Source organism: Schistocerca americana, chromosome 1 (genome assembly GCF_021461395.2).
Source record: "Schistocerca americana isolate TAMUIC-IGC-003095 chromosome 1, iqSchAmer2.1, whole genome shotgun sequence".
NCBI classification, from domain to species: domain Eukaryota; kingdom Metazoa; phylum Arthropoda; class Insecta; order Orthoptera; family Acrididae; genus Schistocerca; species Schistocerca americana.
In genome coordinates, this window is record NC_060119.1 from 1,073,060,428 (window position 1) to 1,073,077,270 (window position 16,843).

Genomic DNA, 16,843 nt, shown 5'->3' on the forward strand with positions numbered 1-16,843 from the left:
GTGACCGCCAATAAAAAGTTAGTTCTGGTATGTTCATTATCATCAGTTAATACCCACTGTGTTATGTCTTATTTTACAGGTATTGGCAATTTTTCTTTCGAGAAATATGTGAGTACATGGCGTACAAACCACCAGCAACTGACAATTTCCTCCCCCTTATCGTCCATGCTTTCTAACATATAAAATACTTTCAGGGTGCCAAAATGTACTAGAACAAATAAAGTGTCTATAATACACCACGTTGTCTAACATACTTGCAGTGAGACAGTTACAATTCCTGAAATCCGTGGCCTCTGGCCTGTTGAGTAGCACGGCAGTCCTGGGTCCATGCATAAACCATGAAAATCCACCGCATTACGCCACACACACAAACAGACCCAGCCTGCGGACAGATATGTGAAATAGCAGGCCCAATCTGTTAGAGATATCCGCAGAAATGGCCTGCAATTTTGGCCTGTCATGGAAATTCACTCACGTGGCCAGCAATTCACGAGCCACAGACAGCACGTTGATGAAATAAGACCCTGGTGATAAATTCGTGCAACAGGTAACTTGTTCAAATACTCTGCGAATCACTAATAATGAGGATAGGTAGCAACTCACCGTAAAGATTATTGCTGAGCCATAGACAGGCATGTGGAAAAGACAATCACACTCTCACAACTAAGTTTTCAGAAATAGCTTTTGTCAGGAAACAAGTGTACACGCGTGCGCACATGCACAATCACTCAGACAATTCTTGCACACATGACCACTGTCTCCAGGCAGTGTCTACAGTCTCCAAGAATCAGATCTAAACGTACTATCCCTTATGCCTCCCTGCGTCTCGTCAGGAGCTGCGAGGCTAGCGGCAAGAAGTGGTGGCAGTACTGACTGCAAGCTGATGGGAGTGGTACGAAGGGGAGAAGCAGTAGGAATGAGGGAATAGGAAAGCAGCACATATGCTCAGTTGTGCCTGGCCAGCAATGATGTACGACACCTCAGTAAACAAACCATTTCGTCTACTAAGACAAAAAATGTGATTTTTTCCAGTGTTTTTTCCTCTTCCTGATTTCCCTAATTTACAGAACCTGTGGCAACCCTGATTATGCTCTACACTGCGCAACACCCTTGGCCATTTGAACATATTATTTGGCAGAAATTAATTTTTAGTATAATTAACCTGTCATTTAGACAGAAAAATTGTAAATTGCAGTGACAACTGCAACAGTCCTACAACATTTAGTTAGTTTTGCATTCCCACAGAAATCTTTACAATAATGACTAGTATGAAACATAAAATGAAGGTGAGAACTCATTGTCTGTATGAGGCATTAAACAGTCCATAAGCATTTTTGTTGTTCAACTGAGCTGTCCAACTGGACTGTCCTGCAGCAGTGAAAGGAGAGTGACTGCAGAAGTGCTATGCATGTTCTGAAGGACCCACATTTGGTAATAAACTATACCAATCAACATTTTTTATTTGCATGTCCATGTTCAACACCCCTTTGTATATTGAGTGGTACCTTTGCTCATGCCAATGTTCAATATTCATTTACAATATATTTTATTTAAAACGTGTATGACAGAACAAAATCAATACTCATATTTAAAATCTACGATTGTCATGACGATGATTATTAGCCCTAGGTTTGAATACATGCCACAATGTCAGACAGAAGGACAAGGAGGAGGAGGAGGAGGAGGAATGATCCTTGCAATATGCGAGTGTGCAAATTATAGGTAAAGAAACTACACATCAACTCTGATAGTGAGATGGAATTTTGTTTGTAGAATATTTGTATTGCCACACTGTTTTGTTAAAACAAGAGCTTCAGGTCTTTCACAGAGAAATATTTTTCTGCACTTTCTAAATTACAATCGTGTACCTGCTGTGCACCAAGGAAACTACGAGGAATATCTATATCATCTTCAAGGCAAACCACTGACAGTAAAGAAACTGCTCCAAGAAGATCACAAGAAAGTTTTGCCAAGCCCAGAGTGCACCTTAACTACTGTACCTGTCTTAATAATTCTTGAAGTTTACATAATGCTTAATTACATTAATGGCAGAACAGCTGACATATATAATTCTAGAAAGTGGCACTAAACAATTCTGGTAAACAGTACGTCGGAATGTAAGAGTCAAAAGTAGCACTAACAGCTACACAGATAACCTCCAGATACATAGACATGCTGAGCACTAAGCAATGTTCGAGAAATTCAAGAAATTGCATCAACAAGGTCTGATAAACAAGTACAAGGTAAGACAAAAAAGTACAAACACTTTGAAGTGTCACAGAAAAATTATTTTACCTCCTACAAGATCAAACTTCAGTGAGAAAGTAATTTCATGTTTTCTTAAGAGATAGCAGTAGAACTATAGATTTAACTGTCTAACCCACTAAATGGCCAGGGATAATGTCAAGATGGCAGACACATGTTTGAGCTTTGAAGAGCAGAAGCACGGTATTACATTATATTGCAAATTTGTGATAATTGCTGCTGCTCAAAGACAGCCAAGATGGAACTTATTTAGTTACAAGATTATCAATTACAAGTGTATGACAAATTAGAGATCAATGAAACAGCACGTGATGTGAAGAATTGCTGATCTCTTACAGTTACAAATGATGAATCCTCTAATATGGCATTAGAACAATTTTAGAATTCATTTCAAAAATCTTGAAGGCCAGGATAATTTAAGCATGAAGAGTTACTAGAAGAGAAGCAGGTTGCATTCTTTCATTCCAAAGCTAGTGCAACAGCTAAGTGGTGATAACTCACAGCATAGTGAACAATTTTGTGAAACGATTCAGGGGATGGTTACGCATGAAATGGGATTTATGACAATGTTATTTGGATGAATGAAGCACAATTCAATTAATGGCACTGTTGATATGGGTTGAAGATAACCACCACATTGTTGAAAAGGCTGAATTTGTCTGGAGTGAGTATGTGGTGTGGTTGTCTCCTTTGGGACACTCTGGCGTTTCCGTTTTGTAGGCACTGTAACTGGAGGAAAGTACCTAACAAGTTTGCATATTAGATTCTCTCTTCCATTTGTGAAATGAGAGATGGTATTAGGTTTTACTACTAACAAGATGGCACCCCTACGAACTACCATAGGGGTTTATGAGCATAACTGGATCGAAACGTATTAGGCCAGTTGACAGGACACAGGATACCAATCGAGCTTCTGCACACTCTCCGGACCATACACAATTTGTTTTTTTACTGTGGGTCACAGTAAATTTGGAAGTCACCATAAATTATCTAATGTGGATATGCTTTTGTATTAGATTCCAACAGTGCGTGAAGAAATTCCATAGCACATTTTGGTGTGAGCTACAGAATCCTTCTTGATCCATACTCTGAAATGTGTTGATGTTAAAGGCCAGTGATATGAAAATTTCTCTTAACCAAGACTTGGAACATTTAGTTTACTAACTTTCTGTAACAATTCAAATTTTGTATTTTTTTTTCACATACCACGTATCTCCAAGAACACAATATTAAGATACATAACAATTTGACTTACCTTAAGGCAAAGATCATCTATACCTCCACTACACAATATTACATTAGCCCCAACAGCTAAAATCTTTTGAATTCTTTCTTTAGTTATGTCCGCTTCTCGTTGCCTGATTCCTTCCAATTTTTCTGGGTCTGTTATAAGAACCTATATCAACAAGCCAAATTCACTGAGATTAGTTCAACGGTTTGTAGAGTTTTTAATTAAAAATTCAAAACATTTAAGAATAACTTGCCTGTATTCCAAGCTTCATCTTTACTTTTTGAAGGGAGAAATCTAGGCACACAATTTTTGCATTTGTTACTCTTTTGGGCATTGCTGAAAAAATAAAAAACTTCTTAGTTCATATCATTATGTGATACCAGCAGATTAACAGATTATCTATAGAGGCTTCATATCGCAGGAAATTCCAGAGAAACTCAAGTACAACTCGTAGGAGTAGAGATAATTAATCACTGCATAACACAAATTCATGGATGAGGAATTACACGAAGGACTGGTGATCTCTTGTGGCTTGTAGTCACCACATACTGGGCATTTTCCAGTCAATGAGAAAGACCTAGCTTTTCTACTAGGACCACACAAAAATGTTCTGTTTTTAGCTTGTATCACTAATCCTACATCAGCAGATAGCAAATAGGACAGATAAAGGAGGTCATATTGCACAAGGGAAGGATGAATGGAGAGAGAGGATGGTCAGGAAACTAATAACCAGCTGTTAAAATGAACACAAGAAGAAAGAAATATGGAGGAGTAAAAGCAGCAGTGTAAAAGATGTCAAACATAGGAAGACAAATGCGAACATAGATTAAGCACAGGGAGATTGTGAGGATATATGTGCTTGAAAGTCAAGTTCCTGCCTATTTTACTCAGACAGGTTGGTGCAGAGAGATACAAATGTCACCAGTGATAAAGCAGCTTTTGAATCCAACTGTTTTGATGTGCAGGATGCTATACCTGTCTAATAGACATTTTGCCCTTGGTGACAATTTTGTAATACTATCCACGAAAGGGATACAACTGACAGACACCCCTACAGCATACTGACAACGGCTGGAGTATTATTTGTAGACGATACTCGCTAATCTTGTGTTGAGATAAGAGGCGGCTCCCACAAGAAACTTAATTAGAAAGTGATGGGGGGAACCAAAATAAAAGGGATGGAAAAATGACTGAAGATGATAATGACGATGTAATAGAAACAAGATAATTATACTTTAATTTCTTTCTAAAATAATGTGATTGATGTTTCAGCAAGACAAGTGGAAGGGGCAAGCCACCAACCAATACTGCTACTTTCTCCAGTGCCACACACTTGCTATGTTGCCTGTTCTGGAAGTATGTGTAGAGCACTGTCAAGTGTGGCTAACTGAATGCTGGCAATACTGCAACTGCAAGCTGTCATACACATAAGTAGTTTAGCCATGGAAAGCAAGGTCATCCGTCTTGAGACGACAAAGTGGCAGTCTTAAGTCAGTGTAAGTGGTAAGGGAATATAAACACAATGGACACACAAATGACACCAAAGATGAATGCACGAGATTACAGCAGAAGACAAAAGGCTAACAAGGAATCACTCGAGCACGAGGCCAATGATGTTTGCAGCATTCAACATCCCACTTATTGTCTACCATGCAATGCAACCACAAGATTGGCTACTAATGGCAACAGGGTGCAGGCTTGGAGCTATCTAGTGGTGAGCACAGCATGAGGCTACAGAGCATAGTTTAACAGCTTAGTCAACAAGTAACTCACAATGGCACTACAGTGCTAGTGCTGTTGATACAAAACAAAGCAACAGCAACAATGAACAGAGCAAACATTACATTATGTCTAATACAACAGTTGCTGAAGTTAACATTTCATCAGAAAGGAACCTAAGGAATATCACACAGTGAGAAAGAAGTGGCAGATGAAATATTAGCGCTTCCGCAAGATGAGTCAGTGGAGTGTGGTGTCATACACTCTACTATTGGGACAATGTACACGAGGAGTGTGACAATGACAACACGTACTTAACAAGTGAAAATGATACTAAAATAGGTGTCGAGCCACATACTATCATCATCCTTGTTGGTCAGGGAGCCAAAATCAGCGCCAGCATAGTAAAAAACAATTATGGACAGATTTCAAATACCACTGCAGCAATACGATCGTGTAGCGCAGAGGAAAACTATGGATATTCAAGGAAAATAATTATTTTTACAATATAGTGTAACTGGATAGGTAAAATATCTATTGACCCCCCCCCCCCCCCCACACACACACACACACACACACACACACACACACACAAGTGGCTCCTCCTTCCGGCACAAGAGTTAATTGGGAAGAGAGAGGGGTGACGGAAAAGAATTAGAGAGGTTTAGGAAAAGGGGTGCAATCATCGTCTATTCGGTAAGCCTCCCCTGACCTGGGGTTCCGGGTGACTTTTCCACTGAACAGACCAAGCACACTTGTGACAGAAACTAGTGTTTGTGTGTTTCAAGGATGCTCTACACAATTTACAAGTTGTGCAATAGTGACCTATATTATGCACAACAAACTATGTGTGACCTAGATTACAGTGAATTCACGGGAAGCAATGGCTTATTGCACAACTTCAAATAGTGCTACAGAACTGGAAGATGGGGTACAATGAAGTTTCAAACTAAGTGTCAACTTCACCATGTTCAGCAAATTGCGGAATTGACCAAAAAATTTGCAGATAAGATAAACTTACTCTGTCTTTCAGTAAGGAATATGTTTTCAACTCCAACCAACCTGGATTTGAAGAGAAAATGCATATGAAAGAAACTCTGGAAATTAGAGGTACCAAGTGAGTTGTGTCAAGATAATTAACATCAATCCTTCATGCATTCATACACAATTATACTGACTGTTAATTTGGATGGTAAATTGACTGGAAAGGTATTTATTGTGCTGCGAGAAATTGGAGGTGCTCTGCCCCCCTATGTGCATGATCTTGCAAGGACAGTAGGGAATATTCATATAACAGAATGCAAGAGAGAGAAAATCAGGGTGTATACAGGGACATAGAAAAAAATTCTCCAAAATCCCTTTTAAAAAATATGCTTTTTCCCAGGCGAAAATACACTTTTTCCGTGATATGTGACAGTAGGTTTTTCGTAGATTTTCCCTTGGAACTGTAAAACTTATTAATCCTTTGAATGGTTATGTTTTATACACTGGCGTAGAACTTCCCGGAGGATGGGGGATGGGGGATGGGGGATGAGGGGTGGGAGAGTGGAGGGGAGGGGGGGGTGGAAGTTTTGGAAAGACCTTTGATTTGCAGCAACATATACGTTGCATATTTCCGTATTACGAAAGTATAAATTCAAACTGCACCAAACACAGCATGTTAGTTTCCGGAACGTTGAAATCGAGATTGCGACGTCCTTTTGTAATTTTGTAAGCCAGTCTTATCTCATGCCGCGTGATCTCACCAGCCGATGACAGCAGATATTCAGAGCGTAGGACACTTGCTGTAGTAAGCCAATAGCAAGACCACTCAGTAGCACGAACAAACAAAGAGGAAAAGTTGGCGGTTTACATTAATATACATAGTATAGATATAAGAAAAGCTAAGCTTTCACATATAAAATTGGTCTCTAAGATTAACAAGCTACAAGAGGAGCTAAGCTTTCACATGTGATATTGATCATTTTTTGCGTGTGTTACACTTTACGATACATCACACAAATGTGCCAGCACATTTAAAATGATGACGTACATGTCTGGTCTTCTGGGCTCAAAATTATTGTAAGTGGCTGGTTCTCAAAGTGTTCAGTTTTAAACGCTCTGTGATTTAGAAATTCATCCCACTTTCTCACACAAAACATAATTCATCTTGCATGAAAAGAAATTTACTTTGGAAGTAACACTTTTCGAACCACCATTCGCAATACTATCCAGAGACTGTTAGAAATAGGTTGGTTGGTTGGTTTGGGGAAGGAGACCAGACAGCGTGGTCATCGGTCTCATCGGATTAGGGAAGGATGGAGAAGGAAGTCGGCCTTGCCCTTTCAGAGGAACCATCCCGGCATTTGCCTGGACTGATTTAGGGAAATCACGGAAAACCTAAATCAGGATGGCCGGACGCGGGATTGAACCGTCGTCCTCCCGAATGTGAGTCCAGTGCTGTTAGAAATAGGTTTGATTTAGTAGTTGACAGAGAGCGCCAGAAAACAGGCATTATTGCACACGTGCAGCTGCAGTGGTGTACGAAGCCCGCACATTCAGATGTATGAAGCGCTAAGAGTGCTTACATTACACCATAAAAGAAACAGTACATCAGAGGATACTCCCAAGACCATCGGAATTTTGTAAGCCATATTAAAATGCATAATTCGGTTTGAAGTGCACATTTGTTTTTTCCAGATTCACAATGAAGTAGGTCCCATCTCACATTAACTTTTCAGTATGGTTTATGGGGTGTAAATTTTCTTGGAGTACCAGTACCATACAATCTCATTTTTGGTTCATTATGGCATAATGCCATACATAGCAGAAGATGGTAACATGCAATTGAAATTCAGCGAACAGTTGGAACTGGCCAAACCTGTGGAATGAAACACTACATTTCAAACAAAATTATTGCCTTAGCGGAAAGACTAATAAAGCCAAATTTCTTTAGCAAACTTGCAAAAATAACTTCATTGTTCTGCAAGCCGATTAATGCTCGACTGCTAATAACTTGGAGGGGGGGGAATCAGAAAACTGAAACTAATAATATATTTTTGTCCGCTGTAATTATGTGAATTTATTTTAATTCAGTTGATAGCTCTCAGCCACAGAAATCTGTTTTGTTTTCATTTGACGTGGGATCTGTAAATGAAGAGAAGCAGCAAAAATCACAAAACGCAAACATGGGTCACAAGGAAACAACTGCACATGCGCATGAGCCCACTGGAAACTGGTCAAACGAACCTAATGTGAACAGTTGTGATGTCATGTTCACAGCAAGCAGTTTATTGTAACAAAATATTACATAGTCTTCATCCTATGGCCTTTGACATATTTATGCTGTTTGCAGACGCTTGTGCGTGCACAGTGTTTTGTTGTTGTCAATGGTGCATTTCCTTTGCAACTAAAGTTTTATAAATTTTTTCCTCTCGTTTATGTTTTATTGTTGCAGCATCATTGTCCAGTAGCAGGATACAGTTACATTCTTTGCTAGAGAATCGAATTCTTACCAGTTAAAATTACAAAAATTTAACTGAAAGCTAAAGCAATGAAGAATTCCCAGAATTTCGAAAAATTCCGGGTTGTTTTCCAGATGAAAAAATTCCTGCGTTTTTCCCGGATTCCCAGTTGTCCTGGGTCATATACACCCTGGAAACGGACATAAGAGAACTACAACTATGGTATGTACACTGCCTTTGGCCAACAGCTGGTCAAAATAACTTGTTTTTGTTGGATTCCTGGTCTGCACATAAAAAATCATAGTCCCTCCTGAAAGTATGTGACATTGCAATTCATACCGCCTGGAACCACTGGACAAATTCAGCCATACTTTTAAATTCAGTTGCATGGCATCACAGCCCATCAGATCTCATAACCCCATTACACCAATATGATTTTATACGGATCCTTTAAGAGTGGGTACCTAGATTGATGTCCTGCAAAATTTGTAGCTCCCAAGGAGTTCGCCTTCGATCTTGAGGGTATGTACTTTTGTGATCACTGTGGTGCACTATTTACTATGGTGCAAGTTAATAGTTTGTTTTGAACATTTCTTGAATGTTGACAAAGTCCATTTTAAGAAGTGTAATCTTACATCCCACAGAAGCGCGATCTCTGCACCTCCTGGACACTCGTTCTCAGTAGCCCTACGGATGCACACAGCAAGTCATTATCAGCTAATATTTTTTCTGTCGTAACTATTAATCCAAAACTTTCAAATTATCCTTTCTAAAGATTGAACGTGCAACCTCAAACTCAAGGGGTTCCTTATAAGACGTGGACTGAGGGGTCAGCAGCTGTTGGGAGTGGAAGATTTAGTGCAAACACAATCAGGAAACTGGACAAAACGCGAACAATGAAGTGAGGAATGGGGAGGAGTGATGGGAAGGAGAGACAGGTAGACTGCTTGAGCTGGAAACCCGCTGTCTTTGACAATGATGATTATGATGATGATTTAGAGTGTCAACATGGAGTTAGTGAAGCACACAGTCTTTAGACAAGAGTACAGTCATTATCTGATAATCAGAAGCACCTGGTTTATAGATTTGGTGTTCAGAGTACAAGATAGGGTTAGAGAAACAACTACGACAACAGATTCAAAAATTGTGCTTCTCTGAGCATCCCAATACATTCAAGGTCCATAACGTTTGAATATGATTTTTTTTTTAATTTAAAGTCAAAGTATTGCACAAATACTGAAAACTTACACGGGGAAATTAAGAGCTTTTGAAAATTAAGCTTTTTAAGAGAAGTGTGTTTATTGAGTTAGCATGTTATTATCATGAGAAGTAGGAGTCTGACCTAATGCAAAAGTTTCATTGGTAATCTTCACTTTCCATTCCTCAATTTTTCAGGCTCTTCTGGGTCCAAAAATATGCCACAATATTTACGTACAATATGTGCCAGTCAATCTGTCTCTCTGGATACACATGGCAACTATCACTGAGCAATACATTACACATGTGACTCGCTGAACTGTCAACATATTTGCTCCATTTTGATCAAACAGAAAAAAATTAGTTCTAACAATACAAAATCTATTACTATACAGTATATAGAGTATCAGTATATCATACTATTATATCTGGCTGGTTTAGTTTTTGAAAGAAAAGAATTACCTTGAGACGCAACAGTGCAGTTGAGGGCATATCCTGGAACTAAGATGCTTTCACGAGCACTTCTCCCATGAGCTTTCAATACATTTACAGCCTTTATTGGGTATATAAAACCACCTCTTCCATCAGAAACTTTTACTGCTTGTGCAGCATCTACAACCATATTAGCGAAGAAATCGGCATCACTTAATTTGAGTTAAGGTAAAATTGAAAGGCATTTGTATGGAATCATAAAAATCACAGTAAAATTTTATTTTACAATCAGGCAAACTACCAATAAATTTATTTCTGTCATTCAGTCGTGAAGGAAGCACTTAAATATCATAACAGAACACCACTTTCTGTGCCTGCTTCCTCTGGCAGTATTCCCCTGGTTTCTCAATTCCAGTTCTTAAACTTATTGTAAATATTTAGTTCCTTGTAAAAAACTCCAATGCATTTACTTTATAATTTTTGTAACTGAAATATTCCACAATAATAAAATACAATAGTTTATTACAGTAAACCATTCATAGAATATCAAATTACCAAACCACAGCTCACTGCGCAACAAGTACCTAAAATCAGGCACGATTTTTTAAAAACATTTTTTGAAATTTAAAGGAAGAGGATGAGTGCCAAGTTGGTAATAAGAACTGTGTATCATGATAGAATTGTTTGAGCATACAATACTGAGTTTTTTTAGCATCCATACTAAAAGAAATTTTGGAAGAATAAAAAAATATGTTCATAGAAAACACACACACACACACACACACACACACACACACACACACACACACACACCCCTCTTCAGTGAACGTATGTTCTAAGTTAATTTCTCTGCTGCATACATTAATTTTAGTGCTTATACGCCACTGAGTGTTTCAGAAGAGATGAGAAATTTCTTCCCTTGAACATGCCTCATCTGATCCATTATTCATGTGACCCACACCACACACAATTTTTGCAGGGTTTCAGAGGATATACAAAGCTTGTTACACATTTAAAGACGTTGCATCATATGAACCTTTGCCCTCTCAACCTGTTATAATGAGACGGGGGACGTGCATTTTCGTAGCAGTCTACTACAATTCAAATTTCAAAATATAATTAAGGTGGCCATCGTTATGCAAAATGAAGCATCTTAAACTGCAGCAACAAAGAAACTTTTCCAATCTTCGGGATGAGAAATTACAACTTTCATCATAGCCGAGTTCAGATTCCTGCCACAAATGATCTGCCAGTTTCAAGAAACCTAGCAGCCTTTGATGAAATTGGTGAAAATTGTGTATGATACAATAAAGAAAAGTTTACCAGGGAAAGGGGGTTCATTAGTTAGGGAAAAGTGTACAATGCTGTTTCTGAAAAATCACAATCTTGACATTTCAAAAATTCTACAAGGTTAAAGGTCTGGTGTGGTTGTTATGGACCCTACAATTTTTCAGTCAATTAGATTTGCTCCGAGTATCTCCGTAGATGTTGATAGATCATTTCTCAGATGAAAAATGTATCATATGACAAGAGACTCAACATGACTCCAAACATTTTAAGCAAGCATTTGTTGTCATGTGCAACCAATGAGGCATTGTAGTGCATGGGTTTGAAGAAACGTTATCAATTTCTGTCAAGCACAATTCCCAATTTGTTGGAAACTGTAAAGTTGCTTTAAAAATATGATACAACATAATGTTAAAATAATGTGTCGATTGTATGATTGAATAGTGCAATCTAGTAAATAAGTAAGCATAATGTACGGTTTTTCTATATTGCCCTTTCAGCCTATTTTAGCTATTTATAATACATTTTTGACCGCCTATTTTGAAGATCTATAACGCCTGAACTTGTAACATCTGGTGATGATAATGGATAATGGTCACGGAAGCTCCTGACCAGCCAGACATCCTTGTTTCAAGTCATCAGAATATACTACAGTAAAATTAGGATTCGTATCTAAAATCTAGAAAACATATTTCAAATTACAAGTGGAATGCTTTTTTTAACACAGTCAATTTTAAAATAATTCAGGACCTTTTAAAAGCCAAAGTAGGTTTATAATTCACATTTGACAGAAAACATATCAATATCTGATATACCAGTTCTAGAAGAAAATCCTTTTCACACACGTCAAAAAAACCTCATTACTCACTGACATTTGTTACATACTTGGAAAGAGTAACAATGTAGTTATAGGTGAAAAAGGGGGTGGGGGGGTGGGGGGGGGGGGCGGGGGGTTTGAATGCATGCATTTTGTAGGCATAGCCATCTGATGCCAAGTGGTGGGTGACTAGCCTTCACACTGAGGCTGTGAATGGAGTTTATCGATTCCCTCGTAGTGGAGAGCATCCATTATTATTAAATTTATTGTGCACCGAACATCCACAGCTGAGATGGAAATGTATGAGTATTCTATAAAACTGGAGCAGGCAAGAGTGAGTTACGTATCAACCACTGTGCCTGAGTGTTCTGTGTGTTCTGAGAAACCATGATTTGAAATCAAATAGATGTAGCAGTCAAGTAAGCAGTTTTAATTATTAATGATAACCACTTTAGCTGTACAAGGACACATTTATTGTGTTATGACCAGTTTCACTCGTTTAACATCTTCAGGTTGCCGAGTTTTACTAATTCATGGCACAAATTGTCTTGTTGCCATATGTAATGTTAAAGACCAAATCCAAAACAGTGATCAAACATTCTGCCAACTGCCTGGGGGGAGAAGCACAGCATACTGCATATAGTTTACAGTATGTGGCATGCAGTGTTTGCTGTACACACCGTGCCATGTCTGCTCGCTGTACTTCTGCCAGAATGTTTATGACTGGCAGTTTTGGATTTGGTCTTTAACATTACATGCAACAACCAGACCTTTCGTGCCATGACTTTAGTACAACTCGGCAACCTGAAGAGGTTCAATGAGCAAAACTGGTTGTAACACACAAAAAGTTTAACAAAACAGGTGTCTTGGTTTTCATTAATAATTAATGTTATTGTCAGTAGTGGTACTCAACATCATCAAAATAAATTCAAATAAGCTTTATACAAATAAATAAATAAATATTTAAAAGCCTATAAACCTCACCGACTGACTAAAAACTTAAAGTGATGTCTGCAACTCCCAATTCAGGCAAAATAAAATCAGAGTAAGAATGTGGTAAAAGTACAATAATCAGTTGCAAATAATGCTTTATAGCATCCTTACTCTTAGATTTCATATAAACGTATTATTGCTACATTTGTGGTAAAATTAATGAAAGAGTGATATCTGTTTTTAGAAAACAAAAAGTAAAAGCAGTGTTTTCTACCATGGGTAACTTGGGTATAATTTTAAAAAATTGTACTGGAAAAGCAATGTTTTCCATAGATCAAGTGCACATATAATTAATGTCCCAAATGTGATGCTTACTGTGCAAGGAACTGGTAGACAGATTGAAGCTAGGTTAGCTAACACGCCACATTACATTGAAAAAATGCAGCAGAAAAATCCAGTTTCACTGCCCATCTTGTTGTGAGTGGGGACAGTGTACCAGTTACGTCCTCACATATGGAGATGCTCCAACCAAGTGAGAAGAGTAGGCTTATGGCTCTAATGTATGGGTCTGAAGTGTTTTTACCACCAGGCGCCATCTCGTGGGACACTGCTTAATGAGCAGGTGGCCACTACAATCTCCCATTTTTGGGGATTATTTAAGAATCATTGGGATTTGGTTGCTTTGGCTCAGTTCCAACAGACATGTTGACCAGACAAAGGCCGTTTATGATTACACTCAGATCAAATACAAGTACGTAGTGCCTGACAGCAAATTTATTTTCCATATTTATGCAGGGTGTATCTGAAAGTTTATTAGTTTTAACACCAAACTGTGTAAATATACTTTATCTTTAAGTGAAACTAAGCAAAAGGACATTATAAAGGAAAGATTTTGGGTTGTTTTGACATACTGTTGCTGATACAATAGCTTGCAACTCCATTTTTGTCTGTTCTAATTCCTTCAGCTACATTTAGAATCTAACCTTGTTTTAATAAAAGTATACTGGTAAGATTTATTGTATTTTTTAAACTATATGAAATTGTAAAATAAACAACAACTGACACCACTGGTTACTTCACACAATTACGGTCACTTATGTAAAACTGTGAAACATTAGACACTGTTTTTAGTTACAACCACATTAATTTTTTATGAGCATTAGTCTTTTAGAAGTGTAAAATAATAAATAAAATTATAGAACATGTGAATTGTAAAATCAAGTTAATATATTTTGTCAACACATCCCACACGCAGAGGGTGCTAAACATGGGGGGGGGGGGGGGGGGGCCACTTACTGCAGATGTAATACTATCAACAGAAATGATCAGACAAAACATTCCTGACACTACATTTTGAGTAACATTATGAATGGCAAAGGACCTTATGAAAACGTGTGGAACTCCTTGGCCCATCCACAGAGCTGCCCAAGGAGTATTGTAGAGCTTCTAAAGGAAATACCATTTAGGCAATTACTGTACAGGGAAGCTTGTTGATGAATTAAACTACCTAGGGTCGATCAGTATCTCCCGAACAGAATGTGAAACTGTACTGTGACTCTTATTTTTCACAGAAAAGCCAGTTATGTACTGTTAGCTCCACTGAAGTGAGGGGGGGGGGGGGGGGGGGGGGGGGGGGGGGGGGGGGGGGGGGGGGAAGGTTAGTGTTTAACATCCTGTTGACACCAACATCATAAGAGATGGAGTTCAAGCTTGAAGTAGGGAAGAACAGAGAAAGAAATTGCCTGTGACCCTTCAAAGCCTTACACGATTTATGGAACTCAAGGAAAATTTAAAACTATATGACCAGACATTGGTTTCGCTCTGCAGCTACACTACAACTGCTACTCGGGTAACTACAGTTCATCCCCAGTTTCAAGAGTAGAATTAAACTGCCGTGACACCCAGATGAAATATAAAAACAATGGGGAGGATTTCTTTGCTTCTCCCTACGAGATGCTACACTCATGTAACAGATCCTATTGTGACCAAGTGACATGTTATGAAGCGTAGATAATGTCAAATGCAGTTACCAGAGTAACTGTTCTGTCATTGTCTGGGTTATGTTTCTCGGGTTTGCCTGGAGACTTCCATTTGCATTACAGCAGTGACTGGGCACCTTCTATCTCACCTTGAAATGCTGGTAGTGATTCCCATACAACTGTATTGTTTTTGAAACTGTGTGTGATATTGAGGAAGAGCTGCCATTCCATATACAATCTTTTGTAAGTTGGCAGCATTTGACCCTTATTACCTGAAAGGCTGCGAAGTTCTCTGCAGTTGACCAATATTAGAACCAAAATTTTCTGATACCCATCCATCCCTGAAATTAAGGCCAAACAAGCATTTTTTCCCAAGCACATTTCTGCTGGACTTCACACAGACAATATGGATCACTGCTTATGCGGCCGGCCACACGAAGCATTTTTTCACACTATGCGCCTGGAAACTGGTATGTTCATGCAGTGTGAATGCGCTAGGATGCATTTATTCTGCATTTTTTTCACACAGGAGGTCAACTGGCACTGACTACATATGCTGAAAATGCCCTGTTTTCTATGAGCTGTCTGAACTGAGGAGCAAGCAGCACTGGGGAAAGTAGCTTTCCTGGAAATGTTCACAGTCCAGAGCACAGTAATTGTACCCAAGCCTTGTTCCACAGAAAGTATGCCACTGCCAAAATCTAAGAAGAGAAAACAGGATTCATGTGAGAAAATAGTACAGGCATTGAAAGGGCATTTGATACAATCTATACTTCGCACATTGATGCAAATGAGAGATTTCTCAAGACACAACTGTCAGTGGTTAGGAAACAAACTGCAGGACAAATTTGGTTTTCAATTAAATTCATTAAATATTTACAATTGCGTACAATATATCTTCCTCTTCAACATCATCTCCAGGTGGCAGCACTTTCACAGTTAATCAGCCTTCTACACTACAGCATAAGATAATGATAATTTTTACTGGAGAAAGTTTCTGATTGAAGGAATCTGATTTTTGTCAAACATATTGACTGTATTGTTACTGTTCCACCTGTGAAATTATACTACAATGGACAGGTGTGTCTACACACATGTTGCACATCACAAAGAAGAAAGAGAAATACAACTTCATTAACATTATTCAAGAACAGGCCCTTTATAAAGGGGCTGCTGTTTTTACTGCATGATTGATGATGCACTGGCAGTGGCCCAGATTTATTAGTTTTTGTAATCCAGACCATATATGTGACTTCTTTGGCGAGTTACCATGGATCAGTTGCCGAACTGACAAAGTTTGTACAAAGTTTAAAATACATTTTTCACTCAGGAAACCCACTTTGAATCCCTGCACACATGCTACCCTGTCAGTAAGAAGAAAGGACAAGGATAGACAGAAACACTCTTGTCCAAAAAATCTTAGGTGTTTTTTTACATGGTTTTTTCCAAAGAGCTTTTTAGCATTTAGACGAGCTCATTCACTGTATTTGCACTGAAGCAACCTTGCTGTGAGGAAGGAAAAATAATAAAAAAAATCAGG

General features: G+C 38.5%; 1 protein-coding gene across 1 annotated transcript in view; it reads right to left on the reverse strand.

Moving 5' to 3' along the window:
- Nucleotides 1–16,843, reverse strand: part of LOC124617353 (T-complex protein 1 subunit alpha) — a 75,113-nt gene that overhangs the window by 23,985 nt on the left and 34,285 nt on the right. Inside the window, exons 6-8 of the mRNA XM_047145257.1 lie at nt 10,318–10,499; nt 3,750–3,832; nt 3,521–3,661 (exon numbers count right to left, since the gene is read on the reverse strand). Of these exons, the coding sequence (XP_047001213.1) occupies nt 3,521–3,661; nt 3,750–3,832; nt 10,318–10,499 (406 nt within the window). The remainder of the gene's footprint in view (nt 1–3,520; nt 3,662–3,749; nt 3,833–10,317; nt 10,500–16,843) is intronic.